The sequence below is a fragment of the Scyliorhinus torazame genome, chromosome 17, assembly GCF_047496885.1.
Source record: "Scyliorhinus torazame isolate Kashiwa2021f chromosome 17, sScyTor2.1, whole genome shotgun sequence".
NCBI classification, from domain to species: domain Eukaryota; kingdom Metazoa; phylum Chordata; class Chondrichthyes; order Carcharhiniformes; family Scyliorhinidae; genus Scyliorhinus; species Scyliorhinus torazame.
The window spans coordinates 185,226,844-185,240,796 of NC_092723.1; the positions used below are offsets into that span (position 1 = coordinate 185,226,844).

A 13,953-nucleotide genomic window follows, 5' to 3' on the forward strand; every position below is an offset into this window, starting at 1 on the left:
GAGTTGCAGATAGCGAGGAGGACTGTCAGAGAATACAACAAAATATAAATTGATTGGAGAGTTGGGCAGAGAAATGGCAGATGGAGCTCAATCCAGGCAAATGCGAGGTGATGCATTTTGGAAGATCTTATTCAAGAGCTGACTATACGGTCAATGGAAGAGTCCTGGGGAAAATTGATGTACAGAGAGATCTGGGAGTTCAGGTCCATTGTACCCTGAAGGTGGCAACGCAGGTCGATAGTGGTCAAGAAGGCATACAGCATGCTTGCCTTCATCGGACGGGGTATTGAGTACAAGAGTCGGCAGGTCATGTTACAGTTGTATAGGACTTTGGTTAGGCCACATTTGGAATACTGCGTGCAGTTCTGGTCGCCACATTACCAGAAGGATGTGCAAGCTTTAGAGAGGGTGTAGAGGAGGTTCACCAGGATGTAGCCTGGTATGGAAGGTGCTAACAATGAAGAAAGGTTGAGTAGATTAGGATTGTTTTCGTTGGAAAGACGGAGGTTGAGGGGGGCCTGATTGAGGTCTACAAAATTATGAGAGGTATGGACAGGGTGGATAGCAACAAGCTTTTTCCAAGAGTGGGGGTGTTAATTACAAGGGGTCACGATTTCAAGGTGAGAAGGGGAAGGTTTAAGGGAGATGTGCGTGGAAAGTATTTTACGCAGAGGGTGGTGGGTGCCTGGAACACTTTGCCAGTGGAGGTGGTAGAGGCGGACACAATAGCATCATTTAAGATGCATCTAGACAGATATATGAACGGACGGGGAACAGAGGGAAGTAGATCCTTGGAAAATAGGCGACAGGTTTAGATAAAGGATCTGGATCGGCGCAGGCTGGGAGGGCCGAAGGGCCTGTTCCTGTGCTGTAATTTTCTTTGTTCTTTGTTTCTTTTGAGTGTCGGTGGTATGGGACAGCTGCAACTTTGCACGTGAGGATTCCGAAACAGAAAAATAAGTTGTTTGGAAAGATTGTTATACTATCCATAAAGATCTAGGAAGTAATTGTGATGTGAACGGGGTGCCACATTCACTGTCGCACTGCAGCCATGTGCTGAGTAACAATGCATCAGTCTACCAGAAATACACAAGAAGAAGCTCCCGTCTGCAGTGGGATTGATTCTAATGTATCAGAACCAAGGACATAACAGCAGATATTAAGAATTGAGATTTTTCCTTTCTACTCCGTGTCCACATCAAGCTAAAAACTTGTAAGAAAAGGAACTGAATTGTGGGTTTAGCAAAGTAGAGATAGCTATTGAACCAAATGGTCCACTATCATAATCAAATTTATGGTGTCATGTTTCTTAGTGAACATGGGTATTTCTTTCACGGCACTCAAGGAACCGTGCAATTAATTGAGTAAGGGGCTATTGAAAATTAAACAAAATCATTAAAATATGAAGATGAATCGATTGGGATTGCATTGTGCAATATTAGTAACAAGCTTATTAACATGCTAATAAGGAATTTCTTTTTCTGTTAATTTAACAAAAGCATTAGATTAATTTTAAATCGGTTCCCATTTTAACTGAAGCAGCAAACAGAGCAGGTTAATATCTTCATTGTGACTGTAAATTAATGAATTTCTTACAAATGCACTAACATGTTCAATTTGCAAGTCAAAAATATCAAAGGAGGTGTAAAGTTTGTAACATACATGCAACGCCAGACAAGAAAAGACCTACTGGTTCACTCTGCTATCTCCATCCAAGTTTACAAGCTCCTGCACTCCATTGAACTTAACTAAGACAAACTTTGCTCCTACAGGCTGGCAAACTTGAGGCGCACCTGGTTCTGGAGCAGCTCCGTTGCAATGGTGTTCTGGAAGGAATCCGGATCTGCCGTCAAGGATTCCCTAATAGGATTATCTTCCAGGAATTCCGCCAAAGGTTAGTGGAAATTTGTCAGTTGCGACAGCTTCAGTTGTTGATAATTCCCAATGTCAGTTTTCTTAACCAAAGCGTCAGAAGGCTGAACAAATCGTCTCAATGTAGTCGCAAACCCTATTCTAAATACCTGTGAGGGAACACTTAATGTATAATAACTTTGTTTATAATGCTTTTCTTCATCGTATCAATGGCCTGGACTTGGGGTGTAGGGCAAAATTTGAAGATGACGCAAACTTTGTATCATTCGTAAGATAAAGTGTTCCTGCAAACAGTATCTCGGCTTCGAGACGTTCTTGCACAGAACCCACTTGCGTTGCCTTATCTGTAAAAGTAGGCTTGATAAATATAGCGAATTATTAATCTATAATGTTTCTTTCAGATATGAAATCCTAACTCCAGGTGCTATTCCAAAAGGATTCATGGATGGAAAACAGGCTTGTGTACTTATGGTATGTAATGTGATGCCGGAAATGAACAAGAGCTAGACCGATTGTGCTGAAACTCCCACTCCATTACCAGGTAGTTTCACTCAATAACCGGATAGTTGAAAGTTAGATATTTGCTGAGGAGCCATAAAACCACCTCCCCCTGTATTTACTGCCAATTTCCCATTGGAATTGATAAAAGGTTGAACATGCCGAAAAAGATTCGAGTGGGTGCATTCAAAAAATACACTAATATCGGCTATACAACGTCTGATGCATTTTCACAGTTATTACCATTAATGCGTTGGCACTGGACATCAGGAACACCTGTGCTATTTTTGGATTGGAAAATTTAAGGCCATTGCACTCGAACAATCATTTGCAGATTGTGCTGAATCTTCCACATTGTTTAAAAACGAAAATTGTCTATTTCAACGACACATTAATCGCTAATTATTAGATAAATATGCTGGATATTGGCTTTTTGACTAAAGCAGCAATTGGGTGATAAATACATCAAGAAAGGAGACAGCGACCTCTTCTCATAATCTCCATTTTCTCATTCGCACAGAATGCATTTGCAACTGATCAAATAGAAACACATTGCCTCAGCAGCGGGATTTAGTGCAAATCCCTCCAGCAGTTTTGGTGAAAAGATGTTTGCTTTTTCTTTTGGTTAATAAGTGGAGATTCTGAATTGTTACTAAAACGCATTGTGACTGTTTCAGATTAAAGCCCTGGAACTCGATTCTAACCTGTTCAGGATTGGACAAAGTAAGATCTTCTTCCGAACTGGTGTACTGGCTCACCTGGAAGAGGAGAGAGATTTGAAAATTACCGATGTCATCATTTCTTTCCAAGCCCGGAGCCGAGGCTACCTGGCCAGAAAGTGAGAAATTTGGATTTACCGCACCAGCACCTTCTAATATTTTGAAATGTACCCCATATTAGTTTGATTAAAAAGTTCCCCCAGCCTTTTGTACTGGATTGGGCACCATTGATTTTCTGATTTGTTGTCCGAAGGTGTGAGTGCAGAATGTTAATAGTTCTCTGACTCATTCCAGGGCTTTTGCTAAAAGGCAGCAACAGCTGACTGCTATGAAAGTCATTCAGAGAAATTGTGCTGCTTACCTGAAGCTGCGGAACTGGCAATGGTGGAGACTATTCACTAAGGTTTGTTCAAGATAACTTTTGTCTGCTTGCTCATTTCTGAAAGGATTGTGTATATTTTCTAATGTTAGACAAGAGACCAACATGGGTATAAGTGAGTGTGGTGCTCTTTGTGATTCTTATTCTCAGGGTGGATGTTGTAGTGTTCACAAAGTCCACAGAAGCTAAGTTCATTAACAAAGCTAACATTTATTTCCACTACTTATTAAAGCTCGACCACTTACTCCAATGGTAAACAGTAATCTAATAATCTACACTCAACTAACACTAGTCTCCACACTCTCTATCTATAACTGTACTCTGATCTCTCTCACTGCTCCAATGCTCTTCTCTCCCGCCTTCTCCCAGAAGCCTGAGAGTCAGTGCTTTATATAGTTCTGCATCTAGCTCCATCCAGTGGTTTATTATGATACAACATTAACCCTTTGTATTCTGAACATTTCCCATAACGTCACAGTGAAGTGATACCCTCAATACTAACATTAACTTCATGATGAATAGCAGATATGGAATGAAATCCCTTTGATAATCATTTAAAAATATATTGTAACTATTAGAGGTTTATGATATAAACAATAACAAATAGTAAGAGACAATTTGTGTACCCATTGAGGACCAAAAATAAGTTTCTTCCTTTGGTCATTCCATCTAATCTGCACAAACTTACTGACCATAAAAATATATCTTTACAAAACTGATCAGTGTTGTACTTCACTTTGGTTAAGCAATGAAAATGCTCAGGACAGTGGTTGGTTACATCACAAGAAGTTTATTTTTCATTATTCTTCACATTTACATTCCTCTAAGTGTATTCAAAATAAATTTGAATTAGCATCTACCCGTCCATGGTTTATGTGCCAACATTAAGATTTGATACAAATATGAATATTGCCTAAATCAATATTCACACATTAAGTGTTTGAGCTGAAGTTTCCTGAGTGGATTAGAAGATGCCTGGGGTGTTCTTGCTGATATGTAGCGAGGAACTCTCTGGGGAGAGTAAAACATATTGTTCAAAGATACTCTAATGTCCACTTTTTGGGTCCAGGTTAAGCCACTGCTGCAGGTCACACGTCAGGAAGAGGAAATGCAGCTGAAAGATGACGAACTGCAGAGAACGAAAGAAAAGCAACAGAAGGCAGAAGTTGTTCTTTCAGAACTTGAAAGGAAACACACACAGGTAAGGTCACAGCACCATATGTACCTATCCCACTTCATCATATAACCGTGTTCACCCAGTAATGTTCAGCCAAATTGCAAGTAAACATGCCTTTCGGTTGGCTTAAAGATTATGATCTGACCAACTCGCAAAGGAGAGTTTTTCCAAGCGGTCCAGCAAAGAGTAAATAATGCTTTTTCTCCTTTTTGTTAATTTGAAATGCCTCCAATAACCTTTGACTCACATGTAAAACACAATATGTTTACGGTTCATATAATATATGGAGGGGGCACGGTCGCACAGTGGTTGCCACTGTTGCTTCACAGCTCCAGGGTCCCAGGTTCGATTCCCGGCTTGGGTCACAGTCTGTGCGGAGTCTGCACGTTCTCTCAGTGTCTGCGTGGGTTTCCTCCGGGTGCTCCGGTTTCCTCCCACAAGTCCCGAAAGACGTGCTTGTTAGGTGAATTGGACATTCTGAATTCTTCCTCTGTGTACCCAAACAGGCGCCAGAATGTGGCGACTAGGGGCTTTTCACAGTAACTTCATTTCAGTGTTAATGTGAGCCTCCTTGTGACACTAAAGATTATTATTGTTATTTTGTGAAATACTTCACTCTGTATATTTACGACTGATTGAAGAGAACTGTGTTAAATTCTAGATGTGTTCTGGGATACAGCTGTGCAAGGGATGGTTAAGTCATTTTTTTATTTTGCTAATAGGCTTTCCCAGCTCTAAGGTAGAGTAATGTTGTGTACTCCCCCATAAACGTCACCACTCACGTCCATTGCTGTCTTCCCGATAACTCTGATGTTGAGAGGTGCAGTAAATGGTTCACAGTAACCTTGCCGCAATGTTTGTCTCCTCTCTGTGTCTTTTAGATGATGGAGGAGAAGGTTTGCCTGCAGGAACAGCTGCAGGCTGAGACAGAACTATATGCTGAGGCGGAAGAAATGCGAGTCCGCTTAGAATCCAAGAGGCAAGAGCTAGAGGAGATTCTTCATGAGATGGAGGCACGAGTAGAAGAGGAGGAGGATCGGAATCAACAAATGCTAAACGAAAAGAAGAAAATGCAAACCCAAATCCTGGTAAATGAGCAATTTCGTAGAAGGTGGACTTGGAAAACGAATAGCTTCCCCCGGGATAATGGGAGACCCCCAATTGCGGTCTCCACAGTTACGACTTCAAATGAAATGTTATTATCAGGCGTTCAGCAAAATGCACCTTGTGTCTTCCGCTGTCATCAGCCACTTCGTCCTCCTCGTGAGATCCTTCTTATGTACATACATTTGGCTGATGACAAATGTTAGCATAATTGGTCATTTAGGTGTTTGCATTTCACAAGAGGTCTTTGCTTACTCCTGTCCCTCTTGCATTAAACGCCCAGCACGAAAAGCATTCGGGCACGATCTCTATCATCTAATGCTGGGGAACCATAAATCACTGAAGGCTAACATGCAGGTGAAGCCACCAGTCTTCACAGAGGAAGATACAAGAAAGTAGAGATCCAAGAGACCAGGGAGAAAGAGGAAATTGGCATTAATAAGAAGGGTATATTGGCGAAATCAGCGAGGACTGGAAGTTGCTAAGTCTCCAGGACCTGATATCCTACATCCCAGATTGTTGAACGAGGTAGCTATGGAGATAGTGGATGTATCGGTGATTATCTTCCAAAATTCTATAGATTTTAGAACGGTTCCTGCAGAATGGAGGGTAGCAAACTATCTAAGAAGAGCGGGAGAAAGAAAATGGGGCAGCCTGTTAGCCTTACATCAGTAATAATCAGACCATAAGACATTGGGAGCAAAGGTAGCCCATCGAGTCTGCTCTGCCATTCAATGAGATCATAGTGGATCTGATATATTCCTCAACTCTACTTTCCTGTCTTATCCCCATAACCCTTGATTCCATTACTGGTTAAAAATCTCATCCTTGAACATACTAAATAATCCATCTCAGCCTTGAACATACTAAATAACCCAGCCTCTACAGCTGTCTGTGGTAAAGAATCACTACCCTCTGAGAGAAAAGAGGGTCTCTGTCTCTGTCTTTAATTGGCCACCCCTTACTCTGAGATTCTGCCCTCTGGTAGGAATAATGCTACATCTATTATAAAGGATGAGAAAAGTCACATCCTTCGAGAATAATGATCTGATTGGGGCATAGTCAACATGGATTTATGAATGGGAATTCATGTTTGATGAACCTTTAGGAACTTTCAAGCAGTTATTGGATAGGCACATGGAGCACACCAGAATGACAGGGAGTGGGATAGCTTGATCTTGGTTTCGGACACTGCTCGGCACAACATCGAGGGCCGAAGGACCTGTTCTGTGCTGTACTGTTCTATGTTCTATGTAACCTGTTGGGGTTTATCGAGGATGTTACTAACAAAACAGTGGCTGTGGTATACTTTGATAAAGCCCCTCACAGGAGGTTAATTAGCAAAATGGGATAGGAGGTCAATATTGGCATGGATTAGGGGTTGACTAACAGGCAAAACACAGAGAGTAGGAATAAATGGCAGACTGTGGCTAATGGGCTACCGCAAGGAACAGTATAGGGGGCTCCAGGTGTTTACAGTACATATCAATGCAATGGACCACATGTAATATTTCCAAGTTCATGGATAACACAAAGCTAGACGGGAAGGTGTTGTGAGGAAGATGTAAAGCTGCTACAGGAGGTTTGAACAGACTTACCGAGTGGGAAAGAGCATGGCAGATGGAATATAATGTGGAAAAATATGAGGTGATCCGATTTGGTAGAAGGAACAGATGTGCAGAGAATTTCCCAAATGGTGGGAAATTAGAAAGTGTAGTTGTGAAGAGAGACCTGGGTGTCCTTGTCGATAAATCACTGAAGGCTAACATGCAGGTGGAGCAAACTATTAGGAAGGCTGATGTTCACCTTTATCGCAAGAGCATTTGAGTACAGGGTTAGTGAGGACTTGCTTCAATTGTATAGATCCCAGGTTAGACAGCGCCTGGAGTATTATGGGGAGTTTTGGTCACCTTGCCGTAGAAAGGATATTCTTGGCATAGAGGGCGAGCAATGAAATTTCACCAGACTTGTTCCTGGGATTGCCCTGGGAAGAGAGATTGGGCAAACTGGGCTTGTATTCTCTCGAGTTTTGAAGAATGAGAGGTGATCTCATTGAAACCTACAAAATACTTAAAGGAATAAACAGAGGTAGATGCAGATGTTTCCCTTGGTTGTGGAGTCTAAAACCAAGGGGCCCAACTTCAAAATAAGGGGGATGCCACTTAGGACCGAGACAAGGAGATTTCTCTTTCTGAGGATTGTGAATCTTCGGCATTCTCTTCCCCAGGGGCTCTGGAAGCTCGGTCATTGATTCTGTTCAAAACAGAGATTGACATAAAGGGATATGGGGAGTGTGGGAAAAAGGCATTGTAGTAACTGATCAGCCATGACCGTATTGAATGGGAGAGCAGGCTCGCTGGGCTGAATGGCCTCCTACTGTTCCTATGTTGCGACTGAGAATGGCCCAGTCCATGGATTAGAAATGTATGTTTGTTGATGTTTGATTACAAATTTAAGTAATAATCAAGATAGCCCAGTTTGTGTATATCTCCCCACAAGTATGTTTTCTTTGAAAGGATCTGGAGGAACAGTTGGATGAGGAGGAAGCTGCACGACAGAAACTGCAGCTGGACAAAGTGACCATCGAGGCCAAACTTAAGAAGATGGATGACGATATCATAATCCTAGAAGACCAAAATATCAAATTTGCAAAGGTTAGTGTCTCGGCAAGGCTTACAGAGTTCCTGCAGCACCTCTGAACTCACCTAACACTTGCTCAGGCACAAAGGGAGCCTTTTTATCCTAAATTGTTCACTGTAGGGGCAGCACGGTGGTGCAGTGGGTTAGCACTGCTGCCTCACGGCGCTGAGGTCCCAGGTTCGATCCCGGCTCTGGGTCACTGTCCGTGTGGAGTTTGCACATTCTCCCCGTGTTTGCGTGGGCTTTGCCCCCACAACCCAAAGATGTGCAGGCTAGGTGGATTGGCCACGCTAAATTGCCCCTTAATTGGAAAAACAAATTGGGTACTCTCAATTTATAGAGAAAAAATAGTTTACTATAAATCTGATGGAATTGGGCGCACTGCTTGTTTTACATGCTGCCTGACTTTGCTCTCCATTGAAGTCAACAGACAACAATATCGGGCAGGGTGCAAAACCAACATTGCACTGCACCCTGTGGGTTCCCTCCCAGTAGTTAGGTTATATATCCCAAATAGCTGGATCGGACTGTGGCATTGGATGAGCTGTTTGTTGCACGCAGCAAGATCAGGGATACATTGCAGGTCACAATACTGTTTCTATTCTCTCACACAGTCTTGATTTATTTTGAGTTTTCTCAGTTGTATAAGTGGACTCTCTAAAGGTTAAGAGGAGTGGGCTGGAGAATGTGGGGTTTAACTAAGGGGTTTACGTGTAGGAAAAGCCTGAGCACAGAAATGATGGGCCAATTGTATTGGGACATTCCAACATTTGCCTGTAAGTCTCTTGAATGTATCATCGTGGCTTGAGGAAATCTTCACTACGCGTGTACAGCATGTTGCAATATCCTCGTGTAGCAATGGATTCCGCACAATCACAATTCTATACCCACAATAGGAGAAGAAAATTCTAGAGGAGAGAATAGCTGACTTTACCACCAATCTTGCCGAAGAGGAAGAAAAGGCAAAGAACCTGACAAAGCTGAAGAATAAACATGAGTCTATGATTTCAGATCTAGAAGGTAAATTAAGTTAATTTACTTACCATAACTGGAAATGTCCACTGCAGTAAAGTGCTGCTCGCTATACGTCCAGAAGTCGGCCATTCTGCCCCTCGAATCTGTGACACCATTAATTATGACTAAAATAAAGTCGCCATAGTCCCAGATGACCATAGGCTGCTTTCCCCTTTGAGGGGGAGAGCTGACCGGTGGTGATTTAACCTGAGGGTCACCACACCTCGGGTGAGGGGCAAGGTTGTGAAGGCCGGAAGACATCACAATCTTAAAAACTTCAATTGATCCAGTATCCAAAACCTTTAGGGAGAGAGGATTCCAGATCTCCAGTACCCCGTGTGTAAAATAGTTTCCACGGAATTCACACCTGTCGCAGCCTGGCTTATGCCCCAATTGTTCTCGAATCACCCTATCCACCCTCCCCATGCCCCTCATAATCTTGTCCACCTCGATCAGGTCGCCCCTCAGTCTTCTCTGCTCCAACGAAAATACCCCAAGCCTATCCAACCTCTCTTCATAACTTAAATGTTACATCCCAAGCAACAGCCTTCCTATAATGTGGCAATCAGAACTGCACACACTACTCCAGCTGTGGCCTCACCAAAGTTCGACACAACTCCAACATGGCCTCTCTGCTTTTGTAATCTATGCCTCGATTAATAAAGGCATGTTTCCCATATACCTTTTCACCACCCTCTTAACCTGCCCTTCTGCCTTCAGAGATCTATGGACAAACAGGTCAAGGTCCCTTTGTTCCTCGGAACTTCCCAGTGTCATGCCGTTCATTGAATACTTCTTTGTCAAATTGTTCCTGCCAAAGTGTATCACACTTTTCAGGGTGAAATTCCATCTGCCACTTTTCTGCCCATTTGACCATCCCGTCGATATCTTCCTGTAACCCAAAACACTCAACTCACTGTTAACCACCCGGCCAAACCGCCAAGTGGTTGATTTAATATGGTTCTATTGGCATTGGCTTATGTTGGGTTTACAAAACTCAATTTGTTTACATTCTTATGAAATGAAAGATTTATATTTTCCAGTTTATTCCTTATATTTATTCAGTCTCATTGTAGATGGGTAAATTCAAAAGTAAAATGAGTTCTTGTTTATTAGCACATGACATCCAGATGTTTTCTAATCCTCTCCATGGGTTGATGTCCTTCTGCATTGAAAATCGCTGGAGACGTGCAAAGCAATTTAATATTAAAGCATTGCCTGTAGCATGTTTTTTGAATAAAAGTTGTAAGTACTCGTGAGATGACAATGAGATCCCTGCGTCTTTCAGTACGGCTCAAGAAGGAAGAGAAGACCAGACAGGAGCTGGAGAAATTGAAGAGGAAATTGGAGGGAGAGGGTACGGATCTCCATGACCAGCTGGCAGAACTTCAGCAACAGATCGCTGAGCTTAAGATGCAGCTTGCTAAGAAAGAGGAAGAGTTACAGGCAGCTATGAGCAGGTAGCTAAAGGAGGAGCCAGCCCAACCATTTGCGCTGGTCTAATTGTTTCATAAGAATTTTAGATCTTTGGCACAAACCAACGTACTCAAACAATAGCCCAGTCTATTGCCATTACAGTAAGAAGTCTTACAACACCAGGTTAAAGTCCATCAGGTTTGTTTCAAATCGCTAGCTTAACAAACCTGTTGGACTTTAACCTGGTGTTGTAAGACTTCTTACTGTGCTCACCCCAGTCCAACGCTGGCATCTCCACATTATTGCCACAATGGTGAAGCCATAGCATTTCTTGCACAGCTGAAAGTATATCGTAACCAAGGAGCAGTAGTCACCCATGACTCTTGACCTAAAACATGTGTCTTTTACTCTATTTAATATGGCACAGTGTAAAGTGAGTCATTTTGACTTAAAATTTAATGACTCCTTTAACAAGGCTATGCTCAACTCAGAGTTAAATTTATGAACATTTCAAAAAGCTAATCTCTATTGTGTGGTTGAAGGACCCTTGTAAACAGATCAATAATAATAAAAATAATCGCTTAGTGTCACAAGTAGGTTTCAATGAAGTTACTGTGAAAAGCTCCTAGTCGCCACATTCCGGCGCCTGTTCGGGGAGGCCGGTACGGGAATTGAACCCACGCTGCTGGCATTGCTCTGCATTACAAACCAGCTGTTTATCCACTGTGCTTGAAACTAACTGTTTGAATCAATAGTCAGCTAGCCTTCAGGGTGATTTTTTAAATTGTAACGGTGAATAAAATGAGAAATGCCAGTACAATTTGAAGCCGTTTGGCCCACTGTCCTGGTACCTGTTTCTACCCTGACTCCGCATTGATGTTATGTAAACTAATCCCAATTCTCTGACCCTCCCAAACTCACTTTAGTATTTCCGTCCTCACAAGTTTATCTAATTTCTTCTGAAAAGTCATGATTAACTTGATGTTAGAATTACTTGACACTGTGATAATACTTTACATGAGAAATGTCTTCTCGTGCCCTAGGTTTATGACACTTGGGACTAATAAATTAAAATAATCTTTTATTTATGCTCCCAAACTCTCAAAGATTTCCATTACATCTTCCCTACGCCCTCTTTGCTGAAGAGAATTAACAGTTTTGATTTTCTGAATCCTTTGTCACAATTGTAGCCTCTTATCCTTGCCACAACGAATCTGCATTGGATTTTCCCACGCCCGAGGCTCTGTTACTTAAAAGTGTGCCCAAAGGGGGCAGCACAGTGGCACAGTGGTTAGCACTGCTGCCTCACGGCGCCAAAGTCCCAGGTTCGATCCCAGCTCTGGGTCACTGTCTGTGTGGAGATTGCACATTCTCCCCGTGTTTGCATGGGTTTCGCCCCCACAACCCAAAAGATGTGCAGGATAGGTGAATTGGCAACGCTAAATTGCCCCTTAATTGGAAAAAAAAATGAATTGGGTACACTAAATTTCTTTTTTTTTTTAAATTGTGCCCAAAGCATCGTGGAATAAGTGTGGAGAGAGGAACATGCTTAATGTTCCGAGTCCATATCACCCTTCTACAGAAAAGCTGTGAAGAAGTCGTGTGGGCTCGAAACGTCCACTGTGTTTCTCTCTCCACAGACGCTGCCCGACCTGTAGACTTCAGTCAGCATTTTCTGCTTTTATTTCAGATTTCCATCGTCTGCAGTATTCAGCTGTTATTTCCGACAGAATGATTAATCTGTGGCCAAATGTCTTGGACGGATTCATGCCACCCTCCTTGTTTTAGAGTTCAGTCTTTATGTGTCTAAAATTTAGAATCTTATTTGCCTTCCTCCACCTTGAATCTCAAATGGGGAACACTGCTGGCTAAATCACCATCAATCTGCAATAATTAATTTACTCAAATCACCCGCTTTCTATTGTTAGCCATGGCCCACTTCATCCTCACTATCATGGGTCTTAACCTAACATTGCCCGCAAGTAATTGAAGTGGCACTTTATTTTGAAAGTCTAAACTTCACAGGCACACAGCATTTTCGTTATTTGTAGACCATAATTATTTAAATTGTGGACCTCACTGCCATTTGTAGAACCTTGCCACAATCCTGACAAGGATTGCTCAGGATCTATCGAGTGTTAGTTCTGCACTAGGCTGTGTGGAAAACTTCAGTGAACTCAGTCTACAGCCTGACAGCATTAAACTGCACTCCTTCATTAATGGCACCAGCGGTGGAAATAAACGCAAATATTTATTTAAAGTGTCGCGAAGCACAGTGATGTTATCTCCAAGGAAAGCCACACTTGGAACACTGGTTCGTGGGGGTGTATAGTTTTATTTTGTTTTGGTGGGAGGAGACAAGTGAAACCCCAGTGAGAATAAACAGCCCAGTTACTGTCTAACAATTGTTAAAGACTATTTGTTAAAGTAAAGTAAAGACAGATGCACAAAAACTGGATGACTCTACTTCAACTTCCTTTGGCTAGACATTTACATATGTATATCTCAGGGACCTTCCCAATCGTCTACAATCTGTTTCGCCTCCAGAAACTATTCACACTTGATTATCCAAACTGTCATTCTAAACTCGTTACCAGGAGAGGCACAGAGCGAATATTGTCTACTGCTGTCTCCAGGCGAGGTTCATGACAACTGGGCTTTTTCACCTTCTCTCTCAAAGGTGTCATGATATGCAGACATGCAGATAATGATCCACAGACAGGCAGCTAATGAACACAGAGAACAGGGCATGACCAATGAGCAGGCAGGACACTCAGGGGTGGTATCTCACTATAAAAGGCACGAGGCACTCACACTCCGCCTCTTTCCACTGATGAACATCTACAGAGTGAGTCAGGGTGTATGTACAGTATCACACCTCCAGCACGTGGCTAAGAGCTAGTCTGGTTCAGTCAGACAGAGTAACCACACTTAGGTTAGCAGAGAGTCGAACTCATAGAGAACTGTGCTAACTGTGCTACTGGTTCAATAAATCAGATTGAATTAACTTCAAGGTCTGGAGTATCTTTTGGTTAAAGCTGCATCCAGTTGCAGCCTGTGTTATCCCAGAATACATACCAGGATAAGTGTGGATTTGTGGCTAACAGCCCACAGACCAGTATTGGAAGAGCCCC

At 42.4% G+C, this 13,953-nt stretch overlaps 1 protein-coding gene across 2 annotated transcripts in view; it reads left to right on the top strand.

The window, feature by feature from the left end:
- LOC140394506 (myosin-11-like) overlaps positions 1–13,953 on the top strand; it is an 81,497-nt gene that overhangs the window by 35,104 nt on the left and 32,440 nt on the right. For both annotated transcript variants that reach the window (XM_072481837.1, XM_072481836.1), the window contains exons 11-19: positions 1,773–1,894; positions 2,274–2,343; positions 3,048–3,208; positions 3,384–3,492; positions 4,538–4,669; positions 5,527–5,733; positions 8,266–8,403; positions 9,286–9,409; positions 10,692–10,863. In XM_072481837.1, the coding sequence (XP_072337938.1) occupies positions 1,773–1,894; positions 2,274–2,343; positions 3,048–3,208; positions 3,384–3,492; positions 4,538–4,669; positions 5,527–5,733; positions 8,266–8,403; positions 9,286–9,409; positions 10,692–10,863 (1,235 nt within the window). The remainder of the gene's footprint in view (positions 1–1,772; positions 1,895–2,273; positions 2,344–3,047; positions 3,209–3,383; positions 3,493–4,537; positions 4,670–5,526; positions 5,734–8,265; positions 8,404–9,285; positions 9,410–10,691; positions 10,864–13,953) is intronic.